General features: G+C 35.6%; 2 protein-coding genes across 2 annotated transcripts; both read right to left on the bottom strand.

The window, feature by feature from the left end:
• Nucleotides 1-2,458: 2,458 nt before the first annotated feature.
• On the bottom strand, nt 2,459-4,467 carry LOC129798242 (uncharacterized). Its single transcript, XM_055841281.1, has 2 exons — nt 4,356-4,467; nt 2,459-3,009 (listed from the first exon to the last, which is right to left on the bottom strand). Exons 1-2 carry the CDS (start codon nt 4,423-4,425, stop codon nt 2,606-2,608), a joined length of 474 nt encoding a protein of 157 aa, XP_055697256.1. The 5' UTR covers nt 4,426-4,467; the 3' UTR covers nt 2,459-2,605.
• Nucleotides 4,468-8,820: 4,353 nt separating this feature from the next.
• On the bottom strand, nt 8,821-10,336 carry LOC129798244 (uncharacterized). The gene is made up of 2 exons (XM_055841282.1): nt 10,223-10,336; nt 8,821-9,758 (listed from the first exon to the last, which is right to left on the bottom strand). Exons 1-2 carry the CDS (start codon nt 10,290-10,292, stop codon nt 9,355-9,357), a joined length of 474 nt encoding a protein of 157 aa, XP_055697257.1. The 5' UTR covers nt 10,293-10,336; the 3' UTR covers nt 8,821-9,354.
• Between the last annotated feature and the right edge of the window lie 2,486 nt (nt 10,337-12,822).

The following is a 12,822-nucleotide window of genomic DNA, read 5'->3' as shown; positions in this document are numbered from 1 at the left end:
TCTTTTAAATTTTTATTTAACCTTTACTCCTTGGAACTTGGCACCTAATTTTTGGAAACGTCTTTTTCAAAAAAAAAAACTTTTGGAAATCACGATGACTCAGTGTGGATTAATCTAACGTTAAAAAAAAACAAATTATTTCCTATTAGACTACGAGTTACACTAACTTGAACCATGGATTTTTTGTTGCTTTGATAACAATTTATTTTGCAAGGCGAAACAAAAATACTCCGAAAATCATATTTATGTATTAAATTTTCCCAAAAACCCAATTTAATCTTTATTTCAAAAGTCCTGAAGTTCAAGTACGGGTTTAACTCATCTGAACAGAAAAAAAACGGTTTTTAGGGTCAGATGAATCTACTCTATGTAATCGTTAATAACGAAAGTTTTCCAATAAACGTTTCCGACAATCAGGTCCTAACGGCCGAATTTTTATTTATTTTTTTAATAAAAATGTGAAAAAATAGTTTAAATGTTATGATTTTATATGCCTAGGAGCTTGAATTTAATAAAATTTTTATTATGTTGAGAAAAAAAGTTAGAAAATATGCTATTTTCAGCCTTTTTGACCCGCATAGCCCTTCATCAGATCAAAGTTCAAAGTCAATATACGGCCTCAGCTTTAATTACATATTCTTAAATTTCACGTCTGTTGCTCCATTTGATGGCTTCAAATAAACTTCCGGAGTCCTTGGAGCTTCTTTTTTTAAACATATCCCCCGAGGAAATTAAAGGTCCATCAGGACAAGTTATTAAGATGTCTTAAGGCCTACACATTGGGAGTAATTTTCAAAAAAGCAAATGCTTTTTAGAAGAAAATTTTCTGCACTTCTCTAGGTGGAAACATCACAATTCTGTCAAAAATGCAATTTTTGACGAAAACAGTTCCCAATGTGTATAGGCCATTAAGAAGAAGATTATTAAAAATAATCGGTAGAATCATTTTAAGAAACTTGCTTTCTTCTCATATGGTGAACCGTTAGTGGCAAAAAATACGATTTTTAGAAGACTCAAGTACGACTTTTCTAAAACATATTCTAACACTATATTTTTACTTTCTCTGTGGATTTTTAGGCTTTCGTTATAAATTCTTAAATATACCTTAAATATATGAAAAAGATTACGTGACAACTTCCTTCTTTTCGAAAAATACATTACTGAATGAATTTATTTACTGAAATTACGTTAGAAAAAGAAAGCAAAAATAGTTACGAAATATTTGCCCATTTTTACATTTTTTTTAAAATTCTTGAATGTAATACAGTACGGACAAGTGCCTTGTCCTGCCCCCCCCCCCCCCATTGGGCTTTTAATAGTTTTTGAGTTTATATAAGTTCATTTTTGTATTGATCCTCTACAAATTAGCAGTAAAACATCAAATATGAGAAGTGACTAAATTTACAACTTTAAAAGCAATAGAATTTTCATGAAATTTTCTATCTTTATGAATTGAAAATTAAGCCCATTTTTGGAAAGATTTGGATTTTTTTACCGGTCAAACTAAATTTTTTTGCTGAATAAGTATATTTTTTTTACTTTTCGCTTGTTTTTGAATTTTTCTGACGCTTCTAGGGGGGGGGGGCAGCTGCCCCCCCCTGCCCCTAGCTGGGTACGCCCATGTAGAGGGGGGTCACCGAATACTGAAAGGACTGCAAGTCGATATATCTTACCATTTGATTTCTAGTTTGGAAGGTTAAGTAAAAAACATAATTTTCGAATAAAATTATTTAATTATCAATGCAATGTTTAAACGATTTATTACCGATTAAGCACAATGCAACCAGATTGGAAATTTCAAGACCTTCCCAAAAAAAAATCTAAAATTAACCATATCGGTTAAACTTTGACCAACGAAAATTTAAAATGACTTGTTGTTAGGTTGATGGTATGGACGAAATGATTGCATGAACTATCTCTAAAGCATATGCAAAAATAAAGAAAACCGTAGATAGCTGTAGGACTGGAGAGATACTAGGCAAGTAAGATAAAAAACATGCGAAGTAAATCTTATTTTTTTTTATTAAGGTCACTGAAGACCGGAAGTCAATATCTCTTACCATTTCTCCTCTAAATCCGATGACAAGTTGTAAAAATAGGATTATTATAGTTGTATAAATAGGATAATTTTATAAGGGGAGGTGGGGTTAGTTTGAGCTGTGGGGCTGCATTGATTTTGTCGCATATTTCTAAATGAAACTAATCCTTACAGTTTTTTTATTTAGATCCACAAATATTTTGTCTATCCAAATTATATCATGTTAAACAATGTATATGTATAATAATTTAGCCCCAGAGCTCAAAGTATCCCCACCTCCCCCTACTACACTCGTTTTCAGTTCGAGCAGTAAATATTCAAGTATAACTGTATACTAAGTAATCTTAAGATGTGCAAAAAAATTATAATATTTGGAATTTGGATAGGAACTGATAACTGATCCATCGATTAAAACAAATATTTCCAATATTGTGTTTTATTTTAACCAAGATAAAATGAATTTTCGCGGAAAACTCATCTGTAAAGGCAATCTCCAGCGTTGTCTGAGGTTTATTGTGATATGTGCTTGAAAACTTGTCTGATTCTACCACAAATTACTTTTTCAGATTATGCAATGGTAACCTCAACAGCTCCGCACACCACTGTTTCACCAGTATCAAGATCACGGAGACTGACCCCAGCGAGAACTGTTACAGCAATAGGAACTGATGGGAAGTCCACTAATATATCTATTTCGCTAATGGTCTCGCCTTGTCCGGCAACAATAGGACATCCACCCTGAATGTGTGGGCAAGCATCTGCCAAACCAGGTGGCTGCTCAATCGGGAGTGGTATTCCCTGCAAGGAGACACGCACGAAGAATTCCAGGTTCTCGTGACTAGTGGTTGGGGTATAAGCAGCTCTCAAGTTCAATGTACCACCATGTGGAATTGTACACTCGGATTCATCACATCCCTCAACTTCAACCCAGTTAGGAACAGAAGGACTACCATCGGGATAGCCATTGGTGCCTGTAGAAGAAATAAAAGAAATTAATGATTGTATTCATAAAATAACATTACTCTGCAAAAATATATTTCAAAGTCTGAAGACTTAATGTCCCGTGGAATTTTCTTTGAGTATTACTTAATCAGAGACACGGCATCGAGTTGGAGGAAATGGGTCTCCTTTGAAGTGTGGCAGTTTTGAAATTGAGCATTTTCTCTTATTTCGAAATGAATCTGGACCTTAGCTAATAATAATTTAGCTCAGCAAACCAATTAAGAAGCTAAATTACATCATAATAAAGCTTAGTTCCATTTAAAAGTGGAAGAAAAAAGTCCAATTTCAACCCAACATCCCTCTAACACTACCAAATCATTTTGCGTTTGACCAAAATGTTGTTTGAGATTAAAGTATTCCAAGGAGAGCGTAGTTGCAATTAATCCCAAAGCTCGGTTTGTCCCATTAGTTCTTCTTTTTTATAGGAAAAAAAGCACCCAAAATATCATACAATAGAATAAATCCGAACCAGGGCAAAAATATATACATCTTTTTAAAATATTCTAATTTGGCCGAACTTTTTTCACTATCAAATATCTTATCATGATCGTAAACACACTTATTAGCATTTTACTGTACTGTTCCATTTGAAATGAACGATGTAATGTTCCAATTTATTGAACCAAAAATAATCCGAGTTAAATTATCTCATTAAATTTACAATGATCCTATTTGAGATCGTATAGAGCTTTTAATACTGAGGGACTTAAGCCAGAGTTATGGTTTTGTCGCCTTAACTCCGCATGGCTCGAAGTGATCCGACTAGGAACTATCCATTGCCATGCATTGCAGAGCTTTAGCACAAGTTAATCAAGGAAAGGAACTCCCTCCAGAGGCATTAGAGGGTGTAATCCTTTCAGGACAGAAAAACACAAAATTCTTTGCCAAAGATGTTCTCAGTGGTCAAATCTGTGATTTGCCTGACACATCCCTGATGCATCCTAAGGAAATCCTTCTCCCTGATTTGCTTGTGATGTTGCTACTATCAGGATTCTGCGAAAAATCGCACAGCTTTATTGAGCGTTAGGATCACTGTTTTTCAAATTTGATACTGAGATTCACTAAACCTAAGATCAATCTTTCGTTCATTGCAACAAGTTTTGCCTAAAATGCAAATACCGTTTTTTTTTCAAATCTATAATATTATTTACTTTCGTTGCAAAGTATTTCAAATTCCTCTTGAAGGTATTAAACACAAACTTTGCTTCACTTTTGTACTCAAGAAAGAACCATTCTTCATATGATTGAACCTCTAAGGTTTTCCAATACAGATAGAGAATTACATATTTTAAAATTAGGTTTTTTAATTACTCACATGGGTAGTGGGTTACCCGCCCGGCATAAGCAAGGGCTGGCAAAATGAGGGCAAGAAGAAGATACTTCATTTTTCACTGAGCTTTGGGTTCCACGGAAAAGGTAAAACTGACTGCAATCTAAAGATTTCGCCGGTTTTATACTAGTTCTCTGCCACCAAGAGTGCACTCAAAAAAATTTGGACAAATTTCTTTCGTGATAAATTTTGAAGTATGGGGACAGAGGTTGATGTTGATAATGGCGCCAAATCCCACTGTAAATTAATAAAATGCCCTATAGATTTCCACCTATGCAGTGTTAGAGCTTTAGATAGGAAGAGTATTTTCGACGTTGGTCCCGAATCTTCATCTTAACTGATATTGCGCAGGGGTTTATCAGATTTTTTCCATGTACCTAACATTTCAAGGTTTCCACTCAGATTAGATTGTTTAGTTGGAAGCTCGGTTCAATTTCTAAGCCGCAGACAATCGAGTTTTACTTGTACCCCACAGTCATTGCATTATGTAGGGTGTTCCAATCATGTTAAATGATCATGGCTGATATGACATAGAATGATTAAATAACATTAATAGATTTTATCTGTTAGTCAGTCACTCAGTCTGATTAAACTTTATCCTCTCTCTCTCTCTCTCTCTCTTGCTTTTTATCACTATAATGTCTATTTGATGGTTCAATGGGTTAATTGATTTAAAATTTAAAGAATTGTTTACTTACTCCTTACTCTCACTTTGAAAACAAGCAGCAATAAAACATAGTATTCAATAAAAAGTAAATTAAGTTATTATCGACTATTCCTCATATCTCTACTCACATATTTAAGCATTGTTTTACGAATCTATTAAAAAGTGGGGCTTTAGGTCGTGTCAATAACACATCAATCAAAATGTTCGGGACTAACCCAAACGTTAGCCCAAAAATAAAACTGCGGACGGCAAGAATAATCAATGCCTATCGAGTATGATAATCATGACCTTTGAGTGACAAAACATGTTTCTGCGTGGATTAAGAACGATAGGACGAGATCCAAATTCACATTACTTCTATATTAAGAAGCTAGCGATTGTAGACAGTCATAGCATCCAAAAATTCAAACGGTCAAAATCCGGAAAGGGACTAAATACTTAAGGCTAGCTTTTAAAATATATTGCCCATTGATGAATCAAATTAAGGAATATGCGAAATATGGGAAAAATACGAAGTGTTTGAAGCCAGATTATCTGTGAAGTCTTAAACTTAAAGCATTTCCGTATATAAATAATCTCAGCTAATTCTGGATCAATTTTTATAGGTCATAAGAGAACTAGAGTTTACGTAGAAATAGTTATGCAAAGTCTACCATACCTGCTGTTTGCTTTCCTAATGCCATAGACACACCGGCTCCGTTCAGTAATAACTTTTCGAAAAAACAAAGACACTGCAAAGCCAAGCCAAAAGTATTCGAAAATCTACCGAAAGCCTAAAGTGCAAATTCATATACCCGCCGCTTCAGCGCTGATTTTTCTCCCATTTCGAATTTCGATATTCTTGACTCTTCAATTGTGTACTACAGTAGAACCCCGCTATAGGCCATCGCTCTATAGTCCACAATTTATCGACCGTTGATTTAAAACACTGATTTTAAGTTAGGTTATGTTTTTTAGTACGCGACATGCAATGTTGTCATATTAGGTGAGATTCTTAACAATCTCACCTACTATAATCCTAACAAAATTTCATGTCGTCCGATCGACCTCAAATTTGGCCAAAATGTGTTTCAGCACTTCCTGATCACGAATATATTAGATGAGATCATATATTCTGTCAGTAGAAGAGGTAAAAAGTTTAGAGTGGTATATCTCAGCTCCTGATGAACATAATTGGATGAGTGAACTATTGTTGGAAAGCTTGGTTCATTAGCTTTCAGAATCTGGTATATGTAATTGGCTATGGGTAAATCATGGTCATCCAGAACCATTTATGTCGAAGAAGACACTTTTTGCAGCGTCATTTTTGACCATCTACTGCTGGGACCAGGAGTGACCCACAATTCTCGCACTTGGACTGTTCGTTAGAGGAACTCAAAGGGTATAATTTGTGGAAGAAACTTTTTTTTTGGACGTCTTACTTTTTTTTATTCATCGACTTTTGCAAGAATTTTAACATTTTATACGCAAGGAAAAAATTACAAAAATCCTAAAAGAGTGGTTTCTGGAGGGGAAGGATAGACGTGGGGATGAAATTGATATGATATTTGGATTCCTTGGATCAACTTATGGGGGAGTACTTAGAACATTCCAAGTCGATATCTTCATTAGTTTGTCCAGAAAATGAGATAGAAGGATTTCTGTCATTTTTTTCTATGCGTATAAAATGTTAAAATTCTTGCAAAAGTCGATGAATAAAAAAAAGTAAGACGTCCAAAAAAAAAGTTTCTTCCACAAATTATACCCTTTGAGTTCCTCTAACGAACAGTCCAAGTGCGAGAATTGTGGGTCACTCCTGGTCCCAGCAGTAGATGGTCAAAAATGACGCTGCAAAAAGTGTCTTCTTCGACATAAATGGTTCTGGATGACCATGATTTACCCATAGCCAATTACATATACCAGATTCTGAAAGCTAATGAACCAAGCTTTCCAACAATAGTTCACTCATCCAATTATGTTCATCAGGAGCTGAGATATACCACTCCAAACTTTTTACCTCTTCTACTGACAGAATATATGATCTCATCTAATATATGTGGCTAATTTACGTTCCCGGCCGGCCGGCCGGCCGGCCGCTCTTTGGAGCTTAATAGCTCCTAAACTAAAAAAGATATCGACTTGCGGTTTTCGGCAAAGCTTATATATCGGGTGAAAATTGCAACTTGGTGCATAGACCCCCCACCCCTCCTTCCGCCATTTTGAAGACCCCCCTTTTTTTGTTTTCTCAATAGCTCCGCCCCTATGGCATTCAGCGGACTCAAATTTTAGTATGTTATAGCTGGGCCTTAGGGCTTTCCATCAATACCAAACTTAAGGTCCCCCGACCCCCCTGACCCGAGCTATAAGGGTCCAAAAAAATTTCTTAAAATGGCCATAACTCCGGTTCTAATTGTCAGAATTTAAAAAGTGAGGGCTTTTTGGAAAGCTCTCGTGAAATGCCACTTCCCTTTCTAACATAGCAAGTTCATAAAACCACCGCTAGGGGCGCTTTTTTTAAAAAGAAAATTTTTAAATCTTATAAGTTAAATAACTCAAAAATTCCATTGTTCATCGGACTGAAAATTTAGTATGTTGTAGCCTTTGATTATTCCTATCAAACAAAAAAACCTTAAGTCGATCTAAAACCCCTGACCCGAGCTATAAGGGGTCAAAGTTCGAACATTGACCGGCCTCTATCTCCGGTTCTAATTAACATAGCGACCTAAATTTTACCTTTTTGGTTTCGTCTCGATGAGCACTTTCAGATGGAAGTTCAAAAAGTCACCACAGGTGGCGCTGTGATAGCGTCAAAATTCATCGAAATTCAAAGTCACTTTTCTCAAAAACGGCATTGTGCAAGTTAATGAAATTTTAGTATGTTGTAGTCCAATCTAGGACGTTTCCAAAATGGTGCGTATGTGCGCTGTGGTTTCAATAGAACCGGAGATATGAGGGGTCAAAGTTCACGAAATTCAAAAAATCATATCTCCGGTTCTATGTGACCGATTTTGATGAATGAGGGCTTAAACGAAAGATCTCACCAAATTCTACAACTTTCTAGAATATTTGAACTTCGTGGGACCAACACCAGGGGCGCCACAGTCGAAAAACCAATTTCAATATCACATAACCTCAATTATCTCGACTGTCGCTGAACCGATTTTGATGATTACTTCAACATAATTGTAGAGCACATTTGTCTCTACATTTCGTCGATACATCATTTTTCGGTCAGATAATGCGATCTGTCCGATTTTGTCGTTTAAGTGTGAAAAAATTGATTTTTCCCATAATAACGCTTTGAAATCACTCAGATGCCAATTTGACTGCCTCTACTCCACAAAGACACTTAAAATAGGGTTTTAAATGGAAAGTCCCGCAAAATACAACAATTCTTTGATTTAGTTGAAGTTCAACAAATGAACACTTGGGGCACTCTGGATGAAAAAACGAGTTAAGAAACAAAAAACCCCGCTTATCTTGGCTTCTGAGTAATCGATGAGATCATTTTCTATGGGAAAATTATAGAGAACATTCTGGTCTACATTTCACCCATATATCACTTTTCTGTCACTCCATCCAAATCTTTGATATTTTGGTTTAAATACAAAATTTGCATAATTTCACGAATTTGATTCAAGATAACTGAATGGCGTACCCCAACTTCAGCTCTAAATCGAATTTGCATGCATTCCGAGTTAGCTCATATTAAGAATCTCACCTACATAAGCCGATTAGGATTATCTGTCCCTTTTTCTTCTTTTCAAATAATTTGGAAATTTTTAAGTAAAGATTTTGTTAGAATGCTTTAATAATTCTTTTTATTTTCAAAGTGTCTTTCAGGCCTTCAGCTGGTTCTCTCTTCAACCTGGACGAGCCTGCAAACCTCCGGATTGATAAAGTTTGAAATCGGTCTACGACCGCGGTTTCGGATTGTGGACCTGGTTGTATATTTCGGTTCTATACGGTTAATTATTTAATCCTTAAAGGCTGATTTTGTGTTTTGCTTTTAAAAGTTTGAAAAAGTGATTTTTTCTGTTCCCCAATTTTTGACTCTCTCGTTCTCAAAAGGGTTAACCGGATGTTAAATTCTTGACTGGGTTAGAGATGTTAACAACAGTATTTGTTAGTTTCTTAGTCAAGTTGTCGTTGTCCTAATATGACAATACAATAGAATACAAAAGAAATCAGTACAAATGTTTGAATGTATTTTCATGACTTAATTTTTTTTTTTTGAAGAAATCCATACAAAGAGGTAATCTCCAAAGTTGCCAAAAAGATTTATCGAAAGGTCTGCTTCAAAACATGATACTGTTGCTATTGTACTTATTCAGACTGTTACACTGAAATTGCTACACCGCCACATACAACTGTATTGCCAGTATCAAGATCACGAAGACTGACCTCAGCGCGAACTGTCACAGCAACAGGAACATTTGGAATGTCCACCAACATATCCACTTCGGCAACCCTCTCGCCTTCTCCACCTCGAATTGGGCATCCGCCAATGATGAGTGGGCAAGCATCGTCGAGACCTGGTGGTTGGTCAATTGGGACCTGAATGAGCGTAAAGAAGACGCGTACGTAGAACTCAAGGTTATAATGAGTAGTGGATGGAGCAAAAGCCGCTCTTAAGTTCAATGTATCGCCTTGTTGAATAGAGCATTCGTTCATATCACATCCCTCAATCTCAACCCAGTCTGGAACGGGTGGTCTGTTGAAAATAGAGTACCCATTGGTGCCTGTAAAGAAAATAAAGAAAATTGGGGTCGTATTAATTAAATAACATAAAATTCCTTAAATTATCTTAAAATTTCTTAAATTAATTAAAGTGCCAAATTTTTGAGATGATTTTAGGGGAGCCACTTCATCCTTCATCCAAATTGCGAATAATTTTTCTACGGCTGATACCAAGGACGCTGAGAAAATTATATTGGCTTCAGGAGCGCTACCACAAATCTTACCATGGCTCCAGACATAATGAAGAAAGTGCGCACTGATAGATACGTTTATAGTGGTACAAATCCCGTTGTCTTGCTTCAGCACTGTAAAGACCTTTACAGATTTGAAGGTAATCCGAAAATCGGATCATCCTCTATAACTTTGGCATTGTGGCTTAGCCAGTTGTTGTATAGACTACAAATGGGAATTAGTGCTATAAAAAATTTAAAACTTTCTGATTAAACTTACTACTTAAAATACTTACACACATGAACGGTGACGCGACCGGCATGGGCAAGGGCGGGCAAGAGGAGAGCAAGAAGTAGCAACTTCATTTTATCACGGAGCTTCTGGTTTCACGGAACAAGCAAAACTGACTGCATTCCAAAAGATTTCGCCAGTTTTATACTCACATTCCTCACCTAATAGTGCAATCAATAACGAAATTTGAAAATATTTTTCCTTGATAAATCTTGAAGTATGGGGACAGAGGTTGATGCCGATAATGGCATGAAATCCTACTATAAATTAATAAAGTGTCCCATTAATTTCACCCACATTGTGCTATAGCTTTAGATAGGAAGACTAACTTCAATGGTGGTCCCGAATATACCTTCATGCTAACTGCTATTGCGCAGGAGTTTAATAGAAATTTTCTTATAAACCCATTATATCAAGTTTAAACCAGTTTTAAGGAAAAGTATTAAAAGTTATAACTTTTTCTCTATAAATTTTTATTCTTTTAGTGTGTTAATTTACAGTTCATTGACCCAAAAAAACTTGTGTTTTTCAAATATTCCACTCGAGATACACACCCCCAAAATATTGTTTTTAAATAATGCTAATCGTTACCATTGAACATCATGTTTGGTTAATAAAACCTAAACATACTTTGTTATGCAAGAGTAAAAAAGCATATATATTCTGTTCTTGTAATCTATAATATGTCCTTCTTCTTTTGCAACAACCTTTGGTACAGTATTTTGATATATCGCAAAACCTAAGAAAGACTTTTCTTTATGATGATTGAACACACGTTTGATAATGCTGTATTTACAAGAGAATTCCGAACAGATAGACCATTTCATAACACTCAATATATTTTTTCAGATAACGAAAAAATATGGAAATACCAAATTATTAGATATGCATAAAAATCATAAATACTGGTGGTCTACTTCAAGTATATTCGCGATATTTTGTCATAGATAAGTGTAACAGTCAAAGTACTATACGATATCTAATCAAACTTTGTTTTCCTGACATTCCTCCAGTCTATTAATGAAATGTATCTTCGTACTTATCTCAGGTTCTTCGAAAAAAATTAAATGAATTGAATCAGATAGATGTTTAACCACATCCAGATGCCAAAAGATTGGAACATGGCACTCAAAATCCCAATTAACAGGAAAGATGATCGTCTAGGCCAAGACTATAAGAACTACAGAGGAATTAGGCTCCTGGACACTGTGTAAAAAGTTCTACTAAGGTTGATCTTGGATAGGCTGAAGCCATATGCTGAGAAATCTATTGGAGGGTACACTCAGGGAAATGGATCTGGGAGCCGGGGTTAGAAAAATATGTTGAATGTGCACTATGGCAATCGGGGGTTAGATTCACACCAAAAAATCAAGAAAAAAGTAATATTCACACCAAGTTTTCTTTACAAAAATTAACTCCGCCGAGTGTTATATCTGCACTGTTCATACAACCTGTGAAAAGCCACGGAAAAATGTAGTTTTCGTCATCCAAAAAAAGGCATGGTCCTGTTTTATATTAATTTAATACACTTTCATTTCATTATCATATAGAAAAGTCATAAAAACATTATTTTTAAAGAAAATAATTCGCTATAGAAGATTTAAAAGGGACAGATAATCCTAACCGGCTTATGTAGGTGAGATTCTTAACGTGAGCTAACTCGGAGTGCATGCAAATTCGAATTAGAACTAAAGTTGGGAGACGCCATTCAGTTATCTTGAATCAAATTCGTGAAATTATACAAATTTTGTATTTAAACCAAAATATCAAGGATTTGAATGGACTGATAGAAAAGTGATATATGGGTGAAATGTAGACCAGAATGTTCTCTATAATTTTCCCATAGAACATGATCTCATCGATTACTCAGAAGCCAAGATAAGCGAGGTCTTTTGTTTCTTAACTCGTTTTTTCATCCAGAGTGCCCCAAGTAGTCATTTGTTGAACTTCAACTATATCAAAGAATTGTTGTATTTTGTGGGACTTTCCATTTAAAACCATATTTTAAGTGTCTTGCTGGAGTAGAGGCAGTCAAATTGGCATCTGAGTGATTTCAAAGCGTTATTATGGGAAAAATCAATTTTTTCACACTTAAACGGAAAAATCGGAGTGATAGCGTAGTCTGAGCGGAAAATGATGTATGGACGAAATGTAGAGACAAATGTGTTCTACAATTATGTCGAAGTAATCATCAAAATCGGTTGAGCGACAGTCGAGATAATTGAGGTTATGTGATATTGAAATTGGTTTTTCGACTGTGGCGCCCCTGGTGTTGGTCCCACGAAGTTCAAATATTCTAGAAAGTTGTAGCATTTGGTGAGATCTTTCGTTTAAGCCCTCATTCATCAAAATCGGTCACATAGAACCGGAGATATGATTTTTTGAATTTCGTGAACTTTGACCCCTCATATCTCCGGTTCTATTGAAACCACAGCGCGCATACGCACCATTTTGGAAACGTCCTAGACTGGACTACAACATACTAAAATTTCATTAGCTTGCACAATGCCGTTTTTGAGAAAAATGAGTTTAAATTTCGATGAATTTTGACGCTATCGCAGCGCCACCTGTGGTGAATTTTTGAACTTCCATCTGAAGGTGCTC

The sequence above is a fragment of the Phlebotomus papatasi genome, chromosome 1, assembly GCF_024763615.1.
Source record: "Phlebotomus papatasi isolate M1 chromosome 1, Ppap_2.1, whole genome shotgun sequence".
NCBI lineage: Eukaryota > Metazoa > Arthropoda > Insecta > Diptera > Psychodidae > Phlebotomus > Phlebotomus papatasi.
The sequence above is the reverse complement of the archived record's forward strand: the minus strand, read 5'-3'. Positions and strand labels throughout refer to the sequence as shown.

Bases quoted from the DNA above. Each gene is read 5' to 3' on its own strand.
- LOC129798242 (XM_055841281.1), bottom strand. From the start codon at position 4,425: ATGAAGTATCTTCTTCTTGCCCTCATTTTGCCAGCCCTTGCTTATGCC. The intron at 3,010-4,355 runs GTGAGTAATTAA...TTTCTTCTACAG, and splicing joins GCGGGTAACCCACTACCCAT to GCACCAATGGCTATCCCGAT.
- LOC129798244 (XM_055841282.1), bottom strand. From the start codon at position 10,292: ATGAAGTTGCTACTTCTTGCTCTCCTCTTGCCCGCCCTTGCCCATGCC. The intron at 9,759-10,222 runs GTAAGTATTTTA...TTTTCTTTACAG, and splicing joins TCGCGTCACCGTTCATGTGT to GCACCAATGGGTACTCTATT.